Source organism: Phalacrocorax carbo, chromosome 9, assembly GCF_963921805.1.
Source record: "Phalacrocorax carbo chromosome 9, bPhaCar2.1, whole genome shotgun sequence".
Lineage (NCBI taxonomy): Eukaryota > Metazoa > Chordata > Aves > Suliformes > Phalacrocoracidae > Phalacrocorax > Phalacrocorax carbo.
This window is the reverse complement of record NC_087521.1, coordinates 14,110,910-14,133,009: the sequence shown is the minus strand read 5'-3', so window position 1 is coordinate 14,133,009 and position 22,100 is coordinate 14,110,910. Positions and strand designations below refer to the sequence as shown.

Here is a 22,100-nt window from a genome sequence, read left to right as displayed (position 1 = left end):
TCAAGATAAGAAGTGCCTAAACAAAGTTACAATGACATTTGACCTTAAGAAAAGCAGATGTACAGAACCATAAAGATAAGGAACTGCAGAGCAAACACTAAACCAGAACAGACTATCCCTCAAGGACAGTATATACGTAATCTCAGAACTGAGTTTGCGCGAAAGCAAGGGTTAACTGGTGGACACGGTGAGGAAGAGTATATCCTTCATCCAGAGATGCCTGATGACCACCCGACCACCCGGAGACACCAACAGGCATGCACAAATGACATTTGCATATGATGAATATGTATATTTTATTGGAAAACTAATGAATATGTATATAGAACATGTACTTAACCTGCACAATTAGATCTGACAGCGTGCACATTAGGTGGAGCAATCCCCCATGCACCTGGCACCGTGAGTAAAGAATGCCTGCCTTTTAACACTACATTGGTGTTACGAGGTTTATTCCCAATTTCGGTGACAACAGGGTAACACAACCTCCGCTGTACCAGTGGGCTCCCAACCTGGCCCATGTGCCCAGAAAAGCCATCTTCTGTGCTTTAAAATAAAAAAAACCCTCACACTTTATGATATTTTAATTGGTTTTCAATGTTTGCTCACTGAAAGCTCCGCTGCAGAGAGAAGATATGTATGTGTATATATATACATATATCAGAAATCATGCCAGGGTAGAAATACCAAACTCAGATATCAGGGCACTCCCTTTCCATACCTACGAGAGGTGCTGGAAGGGCACTGATGCTTTCATCGACTAGAAATCAGAACTGCTCTGTAGTGAAGGGTATGGGTTTGGTCAGGGTACTATGAATACTTTTATCTTGTAAGTCTGGCTATCGCAACACATCGGGATTAGCTGTGTGCACAGTGACCTACAGAGCCCCAGCACGTGGACTGACAATGCCATGTCTGTTCCCGGTGCTAAGAGAGCGCTCTCACAGGAGTGCTTCTGGCAATGGAGTTGAACACTTTTGTCCTGCTCCTGTTGAACACAAAACAACATTGTCCATCATGTGGTCAGATCGTCAATCAGTGTAAACTGATAGCATAAACTATGCAGCTACGCTTATCTTTCATCATTCAGTGAAATGCACACATGGCTGCCTAATATGAGCTTATATTTAAGGGAATCATTCCAAAGGCCAAAGAGGTGTGTATGATAAATATCTCAGAAACTGCTGTTGTCTACTCAGGAGAATGATCCAATACAACAACTGTGTTCATCAAGAATAAAAGAGCTGTTGGTAACACGGAAAATAATTGCAGAATGAAAAAAGCTTTCTCTGCAGCTAACCTTTAGCTCCTTGGTATAAAAAATGAAAATTATAATAAATTTTATCATATTCAAGGTTCAATGCAAAACCAATCTCTTCACCAGTCTTCTTGCAATAAAGGTTACTATAAAAGAGAAAGAAGAAAGCAGAGGATGAAAAAATGTTACTGAACCATCATAAATACTGTAAGAGATTCATATTCCGTGCAGCAAATACCTAGTCTGATAGTCACACACTTGAAACAGCATTTCTGGTTGAACTTTTCTCCTATTGTGAAAAGAAGGAAACTCAATGTTTTCGAGTCAGTATCTTTCTGATAAAGAGAACCTGCAATTCAACAACACCAGGGAACCCATAGTGGAAAATAGTAAGTATTTGAGCCAGAGTTAAGGACAGAGGTCCCATAATTAATCCTTAATACACTAGAAGGACGCCAGAGACCAAAACCAGAATGAGACCAAAAAGATCTTAATAATTATTTGAGAGTTAAAGTTTCCAACAGGATTCAGAAAACACTGAAAACAAAACCTGGAAAGCATCACCACACTGTGTTTCCATTCATATCTGCAGGAATACAGGTGCGCCCAAAAAGGTAGAGACAGGGCGAAAGGGACCTAGAAACACTCAGACTATGAAGCAAAAGGTCTCAGCTTCTAAAGGAGTAATAAACCAGGACATTGTGCTCAAGGAAAGGTCCTGATGACCAGCTTCTCTTCCAGGATGGCCAGGTTTTTCACCCAAGCCCCTGTGGAAAGTGCTGTGAAGGTAACCTGTCCACCTTCTCCCTGGTTGGGGGACAGTGGTATATTACAGGTTTCCATCTGGCTTCATTTCAGTTTTGTTTTCCCTACTTGTCCCCTGCAGCAGACATTAACACAAATGCCTGCACAGGGTGGGCTTCCTGACAAAGCAACTACAAGTCATGAAGGGCACAGTTAAGGACGATTACCCTGCCAGCACATTGAGGATACAGGGCCCACATGGCCAGTTGATGCATCAGCCATACGATGGCAAAACTGGCTACAGTCCTATAAGTTTCTTTCCCCTCTTGGACAGATGGGAGCTTTTGAACTGATGGAGTGTAGTGAAGCATGCCAGCTTAGTCTTGGACCATTACAAATTGTATAGGAAAGACTATTTGTTGGAAGAAAGCTTTACAGTTTAGAAAGTGATGTTAAAAGAGGAAGAAAATGAAAAGTGAGGGAGATGTGCACTCAATGTACTACTGAGAAAATGAGGGAGAAGTGAGCGCAGGCTGAACGTGATGTAACCACTCTGAACCACAGAATAAAATAAGCTTAGAAATATGGGAAGAAGATTGACTCCTGTATCTACTACAGCCTATGGAAGTTTTGCTATAGATTTTTGTGTTTGCGGATTCACAGCCTCCATGGCTCAGGCTGATACTAGGCATAATAGCAGGGCATCCATTTAAAGCTACTGTGCTACTGCCTATAAAAATCCAAAATAGAGACTGTAACCTCAGCACAACCACTGATTCATGCTCACAGCTCACTGCTTCTACCCGGGATGCTTAAGATTGCGGCCCAGTCTATCAATCCCCTGCTTTAACCACTAGATCACATGCGTTGGCGAAGCTCCCAGCAAAGGGAGCGGGTCAGTATCTGATTTTTGCTGGCCTCTCCTGGAAAAGCTGTGGGAGGTTGCTTCAGATTAGTTCGTTTCCTTGCAGCTTTCAGTTAAACAGGCTGACGCTGGGTCTGCTGCAGAGAGGGGAGGAAAAAAAGAGGCTTTTGTAGTATAACAATGCCATGTGTGATGTGCAGTGGGCAATTACGTAACCAATGCTAAATCTTTCTATAATTAGAACAAGCACCTAGTTAGAGTGATCAGAGCTCTTTTGTGTGAGCCTGCACGGGGGTATGCAAGAAAGAGCTTGGCTCAAAAGAAAGATGGTGGCTTGATTTCCCTTTCCCTTTCAACTGGTGAATAAATTAAATCTCAGATTACCCCAAATTGCTGTGAAAGACTAAAAGTGAAAAGCATTTCCTTTTCATTCTTGTTGAAGACGTTTGCATCCCAGGTGTGAATCTCACAAAATGCAGAAACAAACCCAAATACTCAGCCCTCTCTGTACCAAGCACTGGAGCGGGAAGAGCAGTCACACTGCCTGAATAGAGGACAGAAGGCCAGTACCAGCTCTTTCTACTGGGAATCAAAGTTTTTTTTAGGTTCCCTGTGATGAAAACCATGGAAAGATATCTGGAAAGTCTTACTGACACCAGACATTCCTCATTTACAGGAGCAGGCACAGGAAGAGAGATCAAAACAGTCCCAGAAATCAGGTGATCCCATGATTTTGTGGACCCAGAGAACTAGCTTAACACGGAGACATGAAAAGGTATTGGGAGAAATTGCAACCAGTGCAGTGGGAAGAACAGTTTGACCCAGCAGACCCTTCTTCACTTTTCTGATGTGTCCTGCCATTCTGTGGATGGTCAGTGACAGAAATACTGAGGCAGATCCACAGCTATAAACAAGTGAAGCTCTAAAAGTCACTGTAGCGATGCCAATTTATACAAGTTGAAGATCTGGCTAGTGGGATCTCTGCTGCTAGAGGTCAGTATTTATTAAATATTTTCTGATCCTTTTCTGATAAGTTCAGGTCATCAGAAGAAATATTGCAAAAATTTCTGTATAAGGGTTGACAGACGTGCAAATCCACATGGAAGACAGGAAGTAAACAACCTACCTGGAGCTAGTTCCAGAAGATAGTTTAAGATACTCCACAGGTTTCCTGCTAGGCCAAACCCACCCACATTCTTGGTCCAACTTAAAATGGAGATTGGCAGATTTTGTCTGTCAGCAACGGAAAGCTCAGAGCTGATTCTGGGAGCCATCCAGTTTATAATAGGATCTTCTTACCAATCATATCGTACAGAAACAATATTTAGCTAAGACAGCTCTCGAAAGAAACATGCATATTGCCCCAGGTCAGTCAGTGCTTTCGAGTCAGTAGTGACAAATGTCTGAATGTGACAACAGAAGGTGATGTGCTGCTTGGAGAGCTGCAAAATCCACTTCTACTAGTATTTTGTTCCTTAAAGGCCTTGGCTCAACCTTGTTGCCCAGTATCAGTTTAGACAATCACATGCCACCTCCACACCTCTCTCTTACAATGTCTGTTGGCAAAAAAAATTCCCCTTTGCTTTGTTTGCTAAAGCTGTTGGTGGCTAAAGGATACTCCCCTTCTTCTTGCAGATCGTTGGGAAGTATCAGTGGGCCACCAGGTCCTCTGTTAAAATAAAATGTTTACCAGCCAGGAGAGGAATGCTTCCAGAACAACATTTGCAACCCTTGAGCCTGGAAAGTGTTACAGAAGTACATGAGATGACTTTTGCCAATCTGAGAAAGTTTACTTTTCTACAAAGCATAACAAATAATAGAAATTAAACCAGCCTCCCTTTCAGTCATTCCAGGTAATACAGACATGGCTTGAAAAATTTGAAGATTTTTACAAAAGCACTAATAGACCTTCTGATCTTTTCCTCCCAGCTATAATGATTCCTTTGAATGCTGCCTGTTACCCCGAAGGGAATGTGAAATGCAGGCATTGCTGATGTGGCTGAACCTTTCCATCTAGGTAAATCTCTTCTTTTCACTGTTTAGCATCTTACCTGTGGCATAATTTATCCCTTGAGTAAAGAAGTGTCATTTATTTCGATCATTTTTATCCCACAATGTGCAGTGACTGTTAGGCATAGAGATATCTGATATTAACAATAGCTTATTCCATTACTTTGTATTGTCATCTTAATTTGTTACAAGATATTTCATGAACCATTTAATTCTGCATTTGCAAATGTGAAAAGTGCTGAAGTAGATAAAAAAGGTGCAAAGGATTTAATAGTCTAAATCTACCCCAAAAGACTCCTTGGAATGCATCAGAAATATGTTCTCAAAATCAGCTGTGGCATTCACAGCAAACTAAAAAGGTCCCTGATGGCAAGGACTAACTTGTCTGCAGAGCCCAAACCCCTAACTCACCAAACAGAGGATCGTTTTGGTGTGCTTGTGAAAAGTGATGTATGAGGAGACCTGACAGCGATACTGTCCAGAAATGTTAAGCAAAAGAGATCATGGTGAAAATAAAAAGGAAATCATCCTTCCTTCTTAGAGACAGATTTATATTTGGGGAAAATATGTTTAAGGATCTCAGAACCATTGCCTAATACTTCCTCTTCTCAAAGCTCTGCCACAGCTGGCATCTTCAAACCATTACCAGGTCTGGTTCAGAAAAAGTCCAATCTAGGAGATAGATGAAGATGCACAGAGATGATCGATTCACAGAGCCAGAACAGAATATTAACTCATCCTGTCTGATGCTGTTCATATTGTCGGACATTAAGTTTCACCTGGCTACCCCTGTATGGGCTTGTAATAATGAAAGTGTCTCTTCACAAGAGGCTTCAGCTTCAATTAGAAGATAACAAGAGATGTAAATGTGAGTGCTCCCCACAGCTTTCCAAAGATAATCACTCTCATTGTTAAATATTTCTGCCTAATTTCTCATTTGAATTTCCTTAATTTCCACTTCCAGTCACTGGTTCTTGTTTTGCCTTCCTCTGTCAGATTAAACACTACTTTCAGATCTTGCATTTCTACGTTGTACAGGTACACATACGTGATGATCAAACCTCTTCTCAATCTTTTTAAAATAAGCAAAACATGCCAAATATTTTAATTTGCTCACTCAGATAATTTGTCCTTGTAATGTAATTGACAATAAGTATAGATAAATGGGGTTTACCTCAATCTAATCTAGCAAACTTACCTCTTAAATGTTCACTACAAACCAAGTTTACTTATTCCCCTACACTTTCACTTAACACTAGTTTTATATTATCTTTAGAGTCTTCTAATCCTCTCCAATCTTCCAGCGTTGTTTTAAAAACTTGAACACCAGGACAACGCAGTGTCCCTCTACAGTTCACCATGTCCCTACTTCTACATCCATCGGCTGCACAAGGTGCATTCTTACTCTGTAGCACATGCACTTCATCTTAAGCTGCTCCTCTCTCATAACCCTCCTGGATCTCCGCCCATGTAGCATACGTCTTCAGGTGTTGCAAAGTGCTAATTCTTTAATTTAAACATAATGAGAAGCAGAAGACTGAAGTAATGGGAGGTGTACCAGATCAGGTTCAAGGACAACTATGTGAATAATTTGGTCTCGTGGCTAACCTAACACAAAACCTAAATTGTTTTCTCACTTCAAGAAGAAAATTGGGAAAAATAAAACCCATAAACAAATCAAAATACCATTCTACATGGGAAAAAAATTAGTAGATCAGAAATTAAAGACATTCTGGTTTAAATATTTTTCCACTTTCAGAAAAATAAGCACATTCAGCATATACTTGGCCAACAAACATTGCTTTACACCAAAGTTTGAATGGTCCATTTTGAAAATGTTGAAAAAGATTCAAACTTTCCAAACTTCCCAAAGTTTTTGAGTTCAGAACTTCCCAACACTTTTTTTTTACCCCAGTAAACATTTTTGACCAGTTAAACCATGCGTGTAAGCATTTTCTAGGTTTGATATGTGATAGATAATGCAGAGCAGGGACAAGAAGTTATTCACAGCTGGATTACCAGCATGCGCATAAAAGACACTGATATGTTTACAGAGCCATACGGTTTCGAATAAGCTTGTGCAGCCTCTTTGTAGCATATGGACCCCTCCACCCAGTGCTAAGAGCCTTACGTATTCAGAAACTCAAAATCAGCTAACTTAGACATCAAAATTAAACCAAAAAGAAATTAAAAAGAAAGAGGTTCAAGGGGATGAAAATGAAGTATTAAAAAGAACCTGTGTTGCTTATAGCCAGCCAGTTATGAACATCTGCAAGCATGAACAGGTCACTGTCTGCAAAGAGAAAGCAACTGCACAGTTCCAAGAACAAGCCGTGAGACTGAGGAAACCAAAGAAGCATCTCGCTAGTGCAGGAGCTGAAGCATATTGCTCACCTACAATTTTACCTTCTAAATGACAATTTTGTATTGTGGCTGTCATGTAAACTGTGTTGTGAAATAGCTCACAAAGTTGTATATTTAGCATACAGCGTTAAATAATGCATCACAGCAAAGGAAGAAAGAAATATCAAAGTAGGAGGGAGAAAAGATAACTTTTCAGCTGAGGCTAGTATTATAGCTAGAGACAGAGACCATGGCAACTTCCGACAGCAAGAGGAGGCTCCCGAATCAGGAGGCAATATTGCCATATGTGACAACAGCAATTCCGTTCCTAAATGACTGACAGAAATGGGTAGGAGAGATGACAGATAAGTTTTGCTCCCGAAAATTATTGATAAACGATATACATCAAAGTCTTGCATCTTTAGCTTTGCCTAAAGTGCTCATAAAAGGCCAGCTCTCCTGGGGAGAAGAGGAAGCATCTGTCATTCACAGAAGTGATGACAGAGCTGCTGTCACCAGAATGCAAAGCTGGTCTGATTCCCCCTGAAAACAGTAAGAGTTTTGGCACGGAAGGACTGCAACGGGCCTGTCCATACCCTTCTCCAAATCTCCTCCCGTCCTAGAAATTGTAGCAGATAAATTTAGTCTGCAGGACTAAGCTGTCCTGCAGATTAGAAGATGCTAAGACAGACAAAATGACTAGAAGACTGCAAGAAAGACATTTAGTTTTCCTTATAGTCTTCCTGCCTCATATGGTTTGATTTTTTTTTTCTAATAAAAAATGTGTTTGTTTCTTATGCATTTTACCTTTTTTCTTCTCCAGCCAGCTTCTGCTTCTGTTCTAGGTGAACCATGCCTAGCACAATGGGACTGTTCTCCCTTTGATTCACTAGATGCTAACATAATGATAGGAGTTACTATTTAACAACTATATTTTTTTATACACGTTGCCATATACCACATCAAAATGAATAGCAACTTATATATGTAAAGCTCCACCTAGTTCCCACCACAATTCTCTGCTAAGTATTTTTACCTGTTCCACATTTTAACTATACTCTAAAGAACACATATCTTGGCTTGATTTAAAAAAACTCCTATGTAACTTATGGATATCCATTACACATACACAGTGCATGTCTTGGCATTTAATACAAAAGTTTTATTTTAAATCAATATATTTTTACAGCACTTTCAATCTCTCTTCTTCCCTTCCCTCTCATGTCCCAATTCAGTGATATCTAAGTAGCAGATAACAGAATAAGAAATTTTATTCCAATCCATCTTTTCTGTATTTTCTCCTTTTTACTTGGAAACCTTCAGCAGAATGAACCACAAAGTTACTGAACTTGTTGGAAACTATCTGAACAGACAGCATATTTCCCCCCTTTTTCTTTTTCTTCCAATTGTGCCTCAAGGACTGCCTTGCTCTTGTGCTTCTGGTGCAGCCTTGTTGGGATTGTGCCATTCCCATCGGGTCCATCTCCTCTGCCCAAGTTTGCTGAGGCCAGCAATCCCTGGGGAGGTATCATAGAATCATTAAGGTTGGAAAAGACCTCTAAGATCATCAAGTCCAACCATCAACTGAACACTACCATGCCTCCTAAACCATGTCCCCAAGTGCCACATCTTCACATTTTTTGAACACCTCCAGGGATGGTGACTCAACCACCTCTCTGGGCAGCCTGTTCCAAGGCTTAACCACTCTTTCAGCAAAGAAATTTTTCCTAATATCCAATCGAAACCTCCCCTGGCACAACTTGAGGCCATTTCCTTTCTTCCTATTGCTTGTTACCTGGGACAAGAGACCAATACCCACCTTGCTACAACCTCCTTTAAGGTAGTTGTAGAGAGCAATAATGTCTCCCCTCAGCCTCCTCTTCTCCAGGCTAAACAACACCAGCTCCCTCAGCCGCTCCTCATAAGACTTGTTCTCCAGACCCTTCACCAACTTCACTGCCCTTCTCTGGACACGCTCCAGCAACTCAATGTCTTTCTTGTAGTGAGGGGCCCAAAACTGAACACAGTAGTCTAAATGCAGCCTCACCAGTGCCAAGTACAGGGGGACAATCACCGCCCTAGTCCTGCTGGCCACACTATTCCTGATAAAAGCTAGGATGCTGTTGGCCTTCTTGGCCACGTTCAGCCAACTGGCCAGTTCATGCTGGCCAGTTCAACCAGCACCCCAGGGCAGTTTCTGCCAGGCAGCTTTCCAGCTGCTCTGCCCCAAGCCTGTAACGTTGCATGGGGTTGTTTTGACCAAAGCCAGGACACAGCACTAAGCCTTGTTGAACATCATACAATTGACCTTGGCCCATTGGTCCAGATCCCTCTGCAGAGCTTTCCTACCCTCGAGCAGATTGACACTCTCACCCAATTTAGTGTCATCTGCAAACTTACTGAGGGCACACTCAATCCCTCATCCATATCAGCAATAAAGATATTAAACAAGACTGGCCCCAAAACTGAGCCCTGAGGAACACCACTTATGACCGGCCACCAACTGGATTTAGCTCCGTTCACCACAAGTCTTTGGGCTCGGCCATCCAGCCAGTTTTTTACCCAGTGAAGAGTATACCTGTCTAAGCCGTGAGCCTTCAGCTTCTCTAGGAGGATGCTGTGGGAGACAGTGTCAAAGGCTTTGCCAAAGTCCAGGTAGACAACATCCACAGCCTCTCCCTCATCCACTAAGGCAGGTCACCTGGTCATAGAATGAGATCAAGTTGGTCAGGCAGTACCTGCCTTTCATGAAGCCATGCTGGCTAGGCCTGACCCCCTGGTTGTCCTGCACATGCCTGGTGAGCTCACTCAAGATGAACCTCTCCATAATCTTCTCCGGCACCGAGGTCAAGCTGACAGGCCTGTAGTTCCCTGGATTCTTCTTCTGGCCCTTCTTGTAGATGGGTGTCACGTCAGCAAGCCTCCAGTCGTCTGGGACCTCCCCTGTTAACCAGGACTGCTGATAAATCATGGAGAGGGGTTTGACAAGCTCCTCTGCCAGCTCCCTCAGTACTCTCAGGTATCCGTGTGGGACAGGCACGTAACACAGAACACACCGTGCATGTTGGCTGGGGGGTTCACTAGGCTGTGGCCGTCAGGCAGCAGGTCTGGGGTGTTAGGTACAACCCACGTATTTCACATGCAGACGGTAGCCCCGACGAGCCGACAATCTGCAGCGGCCCGGAAGCCAGCCCGCGGGGATGCAGCTGTCCCCGCCGCCCTGGGCGCCCGGAGCCCGCCCTGAAGGCGGGAAATGCCCTCAGAGACGGCCCCATCCTCTGCCCCGGCGCCCCCCTAACGCCCCGCAGCGCCGCTGGGGCGGGAAAACGTCATCTGCCACGGCGCATCACAGAGGTTACCGTGACGTCACGCAGACTACAATTCCCGGCGAGACACCGTGCCGCCTGGCGCGTGCGCAACGGCTGTCACCGCCCTTCCTTCTCCCTTGCCTGCGCCGCGGTCTGGCTCCCGAGAAGACGACGGAGGCAGCAAGATGGCGCTCACCAGGTGGGTTGGTCGGTCTCCGGGCGGCCCGGCTCGGGCGGCCGCTCTCCCTGCCCTGCCTGCGGCTTCCCGGCCGCCGTGCGGGGCTCCGGCCGGCGAGGGAGGCGGCGCCCGGGGACCGCGGTGCCGGGCCACGGCCTCCCCTGAGCGGTGGGCCCGTCGGCTGGCGAGGAAGCCAGGCGCGGCCAGGGGGAGGGCGGCGAGGGCCCGGCCGGGGCTGGGGGAGCTGCGCCGTCCCGTCCCGTCCCGTCCCGTCCCGTCCCGTCCCGTCCCGTCCCGTCCCGTCCCGTCCCGTCCCGTCCCGGCGGGAGAGGGTGTTCGGCGCTGCCTGTGGTTCAGGGCTCTGCCTGCCTGCCTGCCTCCCTCCCCTGTTTTCTGCGGGAAGAAGGAGCTTTTCCGCCTCGGCTGGAGGCGACCGGATCTGTGGGGTGTTGTCGGGGCGTCTTTGCTGTGGGCCAGGGGCCTTTGTTAGGAGGTGCTGCGCCTCACGCACGCCTCGGGAGCGCGGGCTCGGTGGTCTGCCCTGGAGCCCGACCTCCTCCGAGCGGGGGCTTCCCTAGAAACTGCGTAAAAGGCCCCTAGTCTGGACGACCTGGAAAACGGGAAGTCAATAAATTGTGTTCCGACTAATTTAGCCGGGATGTTTCTGGCGTTGAGGGGGAGTTTGCTGACAGATCATTTTGTGGACGTTTGCCTTGATAGAAAGAAAACGGGAGACGTCGGGACTAAAGGCATGTTTCCTTTTTCTGCTCCGTAGTGGTGGGAAGGATAGACAGCGGTGTGTGACATTCCCCCTGGAGAATAGGCATTGTCTTGCACACCCGTTCAAACAAGTTGTCAATGTAGATGAATTTAGCACCAGATTTTATAGGGATCATCCAGAATGCTGAGAGAGCGCACATTTCTTGTTCCCCTGTAATTGCAGAAGTTACTGCTGTCTGGTTTATACTCGAATTTCATAAACTGTTTCTCAGTCTCTATGTAGTGATTGTAGAGAAAGTAATCGTTTAGGAGTAGACTCAAGCATAGTTGGGTGTCACTGAGTGAAATGATCAGAATTAACTTTTTATGCCTATCTTTTTTTGGTGGCTGTCAATGGATGTGCAGTTTTTTACCAGCTCCAACTCAGCTGTCTCAAGACCAGCTGGAACTAGAAGAAAGAGCAAGAGCTCAAAGATCGAGGCAGACTGCTCTAGTCTCATCACGAAGGGAACCTCCCCCATACGGTTACCGGAAAGGATGGATACCACGAGTGCTAGAGGTGGGTATTTAAATTCTCACTGTAGTAATGTGTCTGTTAATGGGGGAAAAAAATTACATTTTCTGGAGTAGAAACAAACTCGGCACATCTTGAGTGTAGCACAAAATTGTGCAAAGCCTTACACGTGCAGAATTTCCATCCAGACTCTTGGATCTCTTCTTCGATTGGGGAAAATTGTTCCAGTTCACCAGGTTACTTAAAACATTTGATGGCAAACGGGATGTTACACGGATTCTTCCCTTCAGAGATTGCTATATCGTAATATGGAACTAAGTCTGTGATCTTTTATGTGAAGGCAGGATCCTCAGAGAAAGACGTCTATGTTGTTCCTCTGTCATTATTTGTTAAATACATGTTCCTGACTATAGCTGGAATAAGTGGCCATGCGTATATCAGAGAACAGAATACTTATGTGTATTTTATTTTTAGTGTAGCAAAAGATAGCTGCTAGTGGGGGAGGAAATTGTTAGGCTTGGAAGGAAGCTTAAAATTTGTCAGATATTCATTGTTTAAGTATGTTACTGGCAAAAGGGTTCTGGACAATGTTGTGTGTATTTAGCTGTAATCCTTGCCAGTTTAACACAATTTCAACTGGAAATGTTAAAAGGTAGAAGGGGAAATAAAGATGTGTAGCTCTGAGTACAAAATTGTTTAGTACAGTTTCTCACTGAGCCACAAAACCCTGCAGATTTTGAAACAGTACTTGGCAATAATATCTGAGATTGGCTCTGATGAGTCATAAGCCAGTGTGCTTGGGACAAGGCATGCTCCTGAGGTTTTGATACAGTGTTTCATGTGTGAGCCTGCGTTGTCCCCAGGTGCCATCTTTTCATAAGCTGGTAACAGCCTTGCCTTCATTTATGTTTGAGTCCCATTTTTTCTAAAGATGGATCCAACACTACCATGGTGATGCATTAGTGCTAGGTAAGGTGGCTTCAAATAGTAGTTCCGGCAGTTCTTTGAAGTAAAACATTTTTATGTAGGTTCAGTATTTAATAAAGCATACGACGTTAAAAATTATATCTTCCCTTCAGTTCCCTCCCTACACTGTTGATTAATAAAGTTAATATTTTAGTGCTTATTCTTTTTAAGTGTTAGGAAAAGAGCTTCTTAAGAAGCCAGGTGAAGGTTTTCAAAGAGTTTCCAGCATCATTGGGCCACAAAGGCATACGCATCTCAAAAAGGCTGTTAAGGACTCCTTTCTGCCTCACAAACAAATGCAGGTTCTTGGAGAGTGATAAATGTTTCCAAAGCATAACCTTTGTCCTGTGGTCCTGGAATGCCATAATTGAAAAAACAAAATCTGTTCTCAATAGATGACGAGTTATGCCAAAAAATTTGAGGAATGACTGACTTTTGTACTGCCTAACACTTTAATGTTGATTCTGTAACTTACTGTTGAATGTGGGACATCCAGTGGAAGACTCTGTGCAGGGAATAGTTATTGCATGATGTCTATGCACTTCAGTACCTTTTCTTCTACTAGGTGTAAGTTCTATAGTCCGTTGCTCTCTTACCAGCTAAAATAATAAAATTGTTAGAGCATTCTGGCAATGTTTCATTTAGTTAAAATCAACCCGCTCTTTCATTGCATTTCCCACTCATGCAAATGTTATACCAAGCTTTTATGTTTCAGTCATCCTCTACTTTTCCTTTTATGTAGGATTTTGGAGATGGGGGTGCTTTCCCAGAAATTCATGTGGCCCAATATCCATTGGATATGGGCCGAAAGAAGAAAATGTCCAATGCTTTGGCTGTGCAGGTGGATGCAGAAGGAAAAATAAAATATGATGCAATTGCTCGACAAGGACAATCAAAGGACAAGGTAATATTTCTTCAGATATGTAGACTGGCATGTACAAGTGGAAAAGTTGTACGTACACATTGCATATACTTAAATTCATTGGTCTGCTGTTAGACAAATGGATTGCCTCCTTGAGGTACAGTCCTGTTTTCTTAAAGTCAGACAGACGTGGGCATTTTGACCAGGATGACTATATGATCTTCTCCGTTATGTAATTAAAAGGTAAGGCAGAAATGGTGAGAGTCTCTGCACAAAACTCACGTGATAGCTTCGCAGCTTTCATTAGAGAGCTTTCCAATGAAGACAGGAAACTGAAAACCAGCCTGATCACAGGCAGCCTTGTTTGGGGGGGCGGGCAGGGAGACAGAAAACACAGTTCAGCTTTCAGAATACTACACCTTGTGTCTTACTAATTTAACATTTGAAGCTTGTAGTGGTTTTCAATATTGTTGGGTGCTGTTATTTTTTTTGAATTGTATCAGAAAGTACTGCCAGTGGTTATACTCCAAAATTTTTGTCTTAAGTTCAGTGATGGCAAGATTCTCGTTGAGTCTAATGGGAACCAACTTCAATTTGCTGTATGCATTAGCCTTTCTAAAAACAAAGAGATGACACTTGATCTTGAAGTCCTAACTAGTATTGAGGAGACCAGTTACTTGGCTCTCCTAAATCCACTTTGAGGAATATCTACATCTGCCTTTTCAAATGTAACAGTGGACTACATTAAAAGTTTAATTCTCTCATGCAGATGTTGGGGGCTGACAGACTGCTGAAGCATGACCAAATGTTTCACCAGTTGCTTGTTCTAGCAAGTGTCTCCTGTAAAGAATAGGGTAACCCAAAGAAAATCTAAGAGGGTTAACTACAAAGAGTGTTTTAGTTGATAGATATGAATAGTTGTTTTCAAAAGAATTTTACTTCTCCTGCTTTAATTTAGGATGCCTTGAAAAGCTTATGGGTATGTAATATGCCTCATGTCTTACTGCAGATGAGGAAGGGGGAAAAACCTGTCTAAACAGAAAAACAAAAGGTGACCTTTACCCCTAAAACAAAAAATATGGTGAGCATTCGAAGAATATCAAGGGAAATCTTTCTTTTTTTAACAGATAATTTTGTTGTTGTTGTTTTAAATTGATCTTACAGTTGCCAAAGTTGCACAAAGTTAATGCCAATACATTTTATATTTAACTTTATTCTGATGAGTGTCAAACAAGTATCGCATCTTGTATATCCTCATCCTGTGCATCTAAAGTTACTGCACTACCTCTGGAAAAAAAAAAGAGTTCAAATCAATCGGACTCTATGCTGTCATGTGGTAGAAAGTAGTTAGACTAAACAGGAAAAACAGCAGTGGCAATATTTTTACTGAGCAGACTTTCGTTGGGGTGCTATCAGCCTTTATGTAGTGTCTTTATTTGTCAAGAGGAAGGTGCTAAAATATTAACTACACCTACAGAATTTGTGATACTAAATATTTGATACTTCCTACTAAATAGAAATTTGACTTATCATAAAACAAAAACAGTAATTTGGAGCAGATAAGTAGACAAGAATTAGAAATCATACCCAAAAAATAGTAAAACCCTAATTTTTACAACTTGTTAAATACATGTTTACCTACCTGTAGGATCAGATGTAATGTTCATATAGTTGAGCTGTTCAGATAGGGATCTAAGTATATTTGAAAAAGAACTAGAAATTATAGTAGGCTTTAGGCAAAAATGACTAATCTTTCACTGTGCCTTATTTGGTGCAGAGTTAGGAAAATACTTGGAACAGGTAAAGTTAAATTTAAGCTGTTAACGTTTGTTGTATTTGGTTCATGAAGATCTATACCATCATTCATTAAGTTTTCCATATGGCATCTATAAAGAAGCAGTAGTATTCTCATTTTGTGGTCATACTGACCAGGATGGAAGAGATGAGTGGTTTTTCCAAAACTGGACTCTGTACAACAGGAATTAGGATTTCCTAACCCTAAGCTCTGCCTTCTGGATCAGCCTGATTCTGATTGCATCCAGCTGGATGTAAATGCTGAGGCTAGAAATTAAGTATTGTGGTTCAAGGGGGGGTGAAACTGTGGGAAAATTAGTACTGAAATTGTTTCAAATACCTATTGCTTGATTTGTTTTGCAGGAAAGAGAATTGGCAGTGATGTCATGGGGAGCAGTTCTTGAGTGATCTGTGTTGAGTTGATTAATGTGGAATATTATCTGTGGGAGAGAACAGAGAGAATAGTACAGGATAGTACAGTGTCAGTACTATTACATATAGAAGTTTCATAATCCTGAGAGTTGAGATTTGAATAATCATTCCAATATTTCTTTAATCTTAATACTTAGAGGTAAGAGAAATAGATACTTAGCAGCCTGCCAGAAATGAGGTGGAGTTTCTCATCCTATTCTATGAGCTGCTTGTTTTGTCTGAGTTAAGAAGCAAATTTTGCTTTTGCTACAGTTTATGGTGTTTTTTTTAAGGTGAATTTAGTACTCTGCCTTCGTGTAGAGGCAGCAGTTCCATCACCCAGTCCCTGTATCTAGGTGGCTTGTCAGCAGTTTCAACTATTGCAGTGGTTCATCTCTCTTGCATCTGTTCCCGTACATATTTAAAAAACAGTTGCTTCAGAGAATTTTCCTTGAAAAATGCTGACATAAATGAGATAGTTTGACAAGCCTCCTGTTTGGGGCTGGCAGACAGTATGCTAGAGATGAAATGCTGGTTAGTGTTGATGAACCAGGATACATGACCTTATGGATCTGAGGATGGAGTTCCATCTGGTTGTCCAGATGAAGGATTTCCAGCATTAGCCATGTGGTTAGCACTTGCACTGCTATAGATTCTTTCCATACTTTCTCTACTCACATGACTAGAAGCCAGGCTAAAATAATGCATCATTAATTGATACATTTTGCTGAGACTGATGCTCTGTCCCCTAATTAGGAAAACGAGGACGTATAATTGCTTCCTGTGTTTTTATTAAGACAGAAGAGAGTGAAATCAAGAAATGGAACTGTGAGGTCCATTACTCTTTTTCTGGCAAGGTTGATTTTTCTGTGCAGGAGTTGGATTTCTTTGTAGTGGCCCAAGGCTGTGGCTTAGATGCTAAAGGAGAAAAAAAGGACTGCAAATCTCACCTACACTATTTATCAAGATTGTGAATTCAATGTAAATGTTCACAAGAGAGAGCAGCTCCATTATTGAAGGAGCTCCTGTCACAGCAATGGAACAGGACAAGAGAACATGAATATAACAAAAATTCTCAAATGTATTAATTACTCATAACGTATTTACTTTTGTGGTAGAAAGCTTGGTTTGAGAGCCTATCACCAATTTTTTTCTTTGGTGTCTGTGCCAGGCTTCCAACCAAGCAGTTGTAATGACTTCTAAAATGTAACATGCCTCATATGGAGAAACTGTTCTTTGACAAGGAAGGAATTAATTCTGCAATGCTTGATGGTAGCGTCTCAATTCACACATAGGATTGATCATCACTGTACAGGGCAGCTCTGTATATGCAGAATATAATATGGGGAGGGATTTATCTGTTACAAATCAAGAAATTTCTGTCAAGATGCTTGCATCTATCAGGTTCTTGTGAAACTCTGAATGGGACTGATGGGATCCTACCATCCTACAGTACCTTACACAACTAGTTAGGTAAGATTATTCTCTTTCTGATGGCAGTGGCGTGTAGATTTCTAATTGCTGCCTGTTAAGGCTGCCCCAGACAGAGAAGGAATCATCTAGCTGTACCAAAAATTGAGTATTATGTTTCTGCCTAGAAGGAGATTCTGCTTTTCAGCAGCAAGCAAAATTAAATATCTGAAACACAGGCTGATGCTTCCTTTTAAATTTCGTAGATGAAAAATGGTAGTGAAGGGGCATGCTACAATATCAAAAAGTCCCAGTCTCCTCTTTATCTAAGATTAATGAAGTGTCTCAACATTACTGTTAAACAGGGTAAATACCTAGAAAAACAACACAAGGCAACATCTTTATCTGCCTGTCTATATCACCTTAAAAAGGACTCTAATTAGAACATGCAGGTGTATCAAGTTTTTGATGGAGACAAAAATTTTGTTATTTCAGGCTAGTTTATCCATATCATGGATTTCTTCCACATTAAAGTAGCTTGCCACTTGCGTGCAATATTTTAGGATTTATTTTAGTTAATGTAGCTCATTTGTACCTGAGTGTACTCTAGTTTTTAGAGCACCTCTGTCGTGGTTTAACTCCAGCTGGCAACCAAGCACCACGCAGCCGCTTGCTCACTCCCACCACAATGGGATCAGGAGAGAATTGGAAGAGTAAAAGTGAGAAAACTCGTGGGTTGAAATAAAGACAGTTTAACAGGGAAAGCAAAAGCTGCACATGCAAGCAAAACAAGGAATTCAGTCACTGCTTCCCATGGGCAGGCAGGTGTTCAGCCATTTCCAGGAAAGCAGGGCTCCATCAAGCATAACAGTTACTTGGGAAGACCAAACACCATCACCCTGAACATCCCCCCCCATTCCCCCTTCCTCCCCCAGCTTTATATAGTGAGCATGATGCCATATGGTCTGGGATATCCGTTTGGTCAGTTGGGGTCAGCTGTCCCAGCTGTGTCCCCTCCCAGCTTCTTGTGCACCTGGCAGATCATGGGCAGCTGAAAAAGCCCTTGACTAGTGTAAACAGCTAAAACACCTCCACATTATCACCACTGTTTTCAGCACAAATCCAAAACACAGCCCCATACTAGCTACTATGAAGAAAATTAACTCTGTCCCAGCCAAAACCAGGACAATGTCTTAGACTTTTTTTTCCTTCTCTGTCTTCTGGGACACACTGAGCCCTTTCAGCGTAGCATACTTTGTTCTTCATGCAGCAAGACACTTGGACTTAGAGTTAATCACCTTAGAGGAACACTGCTCTTCAGATGTCCTTCATTCAGCATCTGAGAAGCTAGGATATTACCAATACTAATTCAAAGGATTAAAATTTAGGAGTGAAGGATGAGAAGCAGTAAATGGCTCTTGTGTGACAAATCAATGCTGAGGCTAAAGGTCAGTTTCATACTTGGACATGCACTTCATAATGAACTTGAAATAATAGTTGTAATGACTGTTAACCCTTTGAACTAAGACCTTCTGATGTTATATTGTTGAACAAACGTGAAACATCAATGCAATACATCAACTTTTTCTGTCGCCGTCTAATAGCGTTCTTTCCCTGTATTTCAAATTGAGGCCTGAAGTTAGCACAGCTAGCTGCATGTTGTATGAAGACTGAAGTACCCTTATGAGGGAAAGTGTAAAGAACAGATTTCTCAATCGTTTATTTTTTTCAAGAACATAGCAAACACAATGATACGAAAAAAAAGCTAGATGTTAAAAAAGTCTTGTATCAAATTCCTAAGGAATCCTTGAAAACAGAAGTACAAATGTGGACTTTTCTGTCTGTAGGAAAGGGAAGCAGGAAACTGGTGCCTAACCCTAGCTCTGAGAGTGATTTATGTAACTATGTAATCAAATTTCTTCTTTTCTTTGATGATTTCATCTGTAAAATGGGGTCTAGAGTATATTCTTGTTCTATGGGTGTCATTGAAGGACATGTCGAGAAGAATAGGACAAGAGGAAGTGTCCCCAAGTTATGCCAGGGGAGGTTTAGGTTGGATATTAGGAAAAATTTCTTTACCTAAAGGGTTGTCAAGCACTGGAACAGGCTGCCCAGGGAAGTGGTTGAGTCACCATCCCTGGAGGTATTTAAAAGACGTGTAGATGTGTGCTTGGGACATGGTTTAGTGGTGGACTTGGCAGCGATAGGTTAACTGTTGGACTTGATGATCTTAAAGGTCTTTTCCAGCCTAAATGATTCTATGATTCTGTTCACCAGCACTAATAAAATATAATATCTTTCAGGTTATTTACAGCAAATACACAGATCTTGTGCCAAAAGAGGTCATGAATGTGGACGATCCTGAACTGCAAAGACCAGATGAGGAGGCAATTAGAGAGGTATTATATGCACTGATGTGCCTAGTTATCAGATGTATGTTGTATGTCTTGCATATGTGATGAGATGCATTCTGTGGTACTTTTATCTTTAGATAACAGAGAAGACAAGAGCAGCCTTGGAAAAATCAGTCTCCCAGAAGGTTGCAGCAGCCATGCCAGTTCGAGCAGCTGACAAACTAGCTCCTGCACAGTACATTCGGTATGTAGTGCTGGTGTGTGTGTGTCAGATGATGCTGTATAAAAAATTGATAAAAATTAAGATATTCCTTGAATTTCTGAGAACAGAAACTCCTCTTGAATTCTGTTCTTCTGGAAGTAATATGAAACTGGCTTGTGTATTTTGAATTAACCCACTAACGATAATGTAGTTTGAAATGTGTTGAAATATGTCTTAACATGTCATGAATTGCGGTCTGTTGTGGAGGGATTATTGTTTTAGCAACAAAATGTGGATTTCTCAGGGAGCACTATGGATGATGTTGCCCTGGTAACACAGTCTTTACTGAGAGTTTCAATCCAAGATATGGCATGTAACAAGGTTCTTCCCTTATATAAAATGAGTAACTGGAAAGAATTGGAATTACTAGAAGGCTGATACTCTTTTATGATGATTTTCTGCTGCAAACACAGAAGAATTCCGTGGCAGGGTTAGACTTGGCCTGAGGTGAATTCTGAAAAAAAAAGTATGGGAAGAGGTTTATTAAAAACCAGTAAGTAGTCACCAGGGATTCACAGACATAGGTAAAGAGTATTGTGACATGCTCTGAGTGCTCTATAACTTTATTTCTTCTACTTTGGAATCTAGCTTGAAACAGGAGAATATAACCCTGGGAAGATACATTCTGTCTGGTGTAGTTGATTTTCTATGTTCAATCCAGTATCCTCTATGCAGTTACCTGCTCCTGGTGTTCACAGTGCAGAAGTCTTAAACTGGTGTGGATAAAATGAAAATGCAGCTAGAGCAGTGAACTGAGTGAAAATGGAGGTGGGAAAGGCATATCTAGCTGTGAGCAGAGAACTGAGCACTTTGATGGTTTTATTCAGGTACACACCGTCTCAGCAAGGTGTTGCCTTCAACTCTGGAGCAAAACAGAGAGTTATTCGGATGGTGGAGATGCAGAAGGACCCTATGGAGCCTCCAAGATTCAAGTAACTATTCAAAACTTCCTAATGGCAGATAGAAAGATTCTGTAATGTATTTCTGTATATAAACATGCTGATTGTATTTATTTTCTTAATTGTTCAGGATTAACAAGAAGATTCCGCGTGGACCGCCTTCTCCTCCAGCACCTGTAATGCACTCTCCTAGTAGGAAGGTACGAAAGGCCATAGCTCTTCTCAGTTTTGAATTGCAGATGGATTCACAAACTCTTCTTTGATCTAGTTCATTTCTGTGTACCTTCTCTTTATTTTTCTTCTGTTGTTGTGTTAGGGATAAACTTAGTGCCTGGTGCCATATTTTGGGGTTTTTGGGGACAGTTCTTAAAGTAGCTGTCTTCCTGTGCACCTTGTCAGAGGTTGAGTAGATTTCTCATATATTTTGTGCAGGGCTGCATTGCTGGAGTTGTCCATGGCATGGATGAGTTGACTGAGGCTTTAGCCTTTGTTCACTGATGCTGCTTTTAGACAACACTATTAAACTAATCCTTAATAACACTACTTGGTGTTATTATGGATTAGTCTCCTCTGAGAGATGAGTGTGGTGGTGGTTCATCAGTTTCCTACAACTTGAACTGCCACTAAATGTGCAAATGTTAACAAACCGGCTGTGAGTTCTGGTCTCTGCAATGAAAGTTTAAGGGGATGGCTCAAAAGGTGTCATGACTTTATTCAGTGTTGGCAAAGGAACAGTGCAGAAATTAACATCTTACTGCTGCTAAGAAGGGTTGGGTTTTTAATAAGTGTCCTGGACTTTGTCCTCTAATTTATTTCAGTAGTTTCATAGCTGCACTTGAGAAAGAAAGCAGTTATTTTCTTTTGCTATATATCTAAAGATGACGTTGCTTCCTCCCTTAAATCAGATGACTGTGAAAGAGCAGCAAGAGTGGAAAATCCCTCCGTGCATTTCAAACTGGAAAAATGCGAAGGTAATTAAGTTGTCATAAATTCATCGTTCTAACGTTGCACCCTGCTGGGAGACTGCTATGAATGATTTAAGCTTGAATAATACTTGTTTTAAACCTCTAGAGTTAGGTAAACTGGCTGCTTGCAGTATGGAGAACACATGATTTTACAGCTCAGTTTTTCTCTCTTTGGCATATCAGGGTTGTCAAATTGACAGGAGTATAGAACGGAGAGAGAATATATTACTGCATGGC

General features: G+C 42.0%; 2 protein-coding genes across 2 annotated transcripts in view; one reads left to right on the top strand and one right to left on the bottom strand.

Moving 5' to 3' along the window:
* ADCK1 (aarF domain containing kinase 1) overlaps window positions 1-10,569 on the bottom strand; it is a 94,216-nt gene extending 83,647 nt beyond the window's left edge. The window contains exon 1 of the mRNA XM_064460492.1: window positions 9,799-10,569. The gene's annotated coding sequence lies outside the window, so the exon portion shown is untranslated. The remainder of the gene's footprint in view (window positions 1-9,798) is intronic.
* A 37-nt stretch (window positions 10,570-10,606) lies between these two features.
* SNW1 (SNW domain containing 1) overlaps window positions 10,607-22,100 on the top strand; it is a 17,830-nt gene continuing 6,336 nt past the window's right edge. The window contains exons 1-8 of the mRNA XM_064460494.1: window positions 10,607-10,727; window positions 11,832-11,985; window positions 13,649-13,810; window positions 19,687-19,782; window positions 19,875-19,981; window positions 20,827-20,931; window positions 21,029-21,098; window positions 21,804-21,869. Of these exons, the coding sequence (XP_064316564.1) occupies window positions 10,714-10,727; window positions 11,832-11,985; window positions 13,649-13,810; window positions 19,687-19,782; window positions 19,875-19,981; window positions 20,827-20,931; window positions 21,029-21,098; window positions 21,804-21,869 (774 nt within the window). The 5' untranslated portion in view covers window positions 10,607-10,713. The remainder of the gene's footprint in view (window positions 10,728-11,831; window positions 11,986-13,648; window positions 13,811-19,686; window positions 19,783-19,874; window positions 19,982-20,826; window positions 20,932-21,028; window positions 21,099-21,803; window positions 21,870-22,100) is intronic.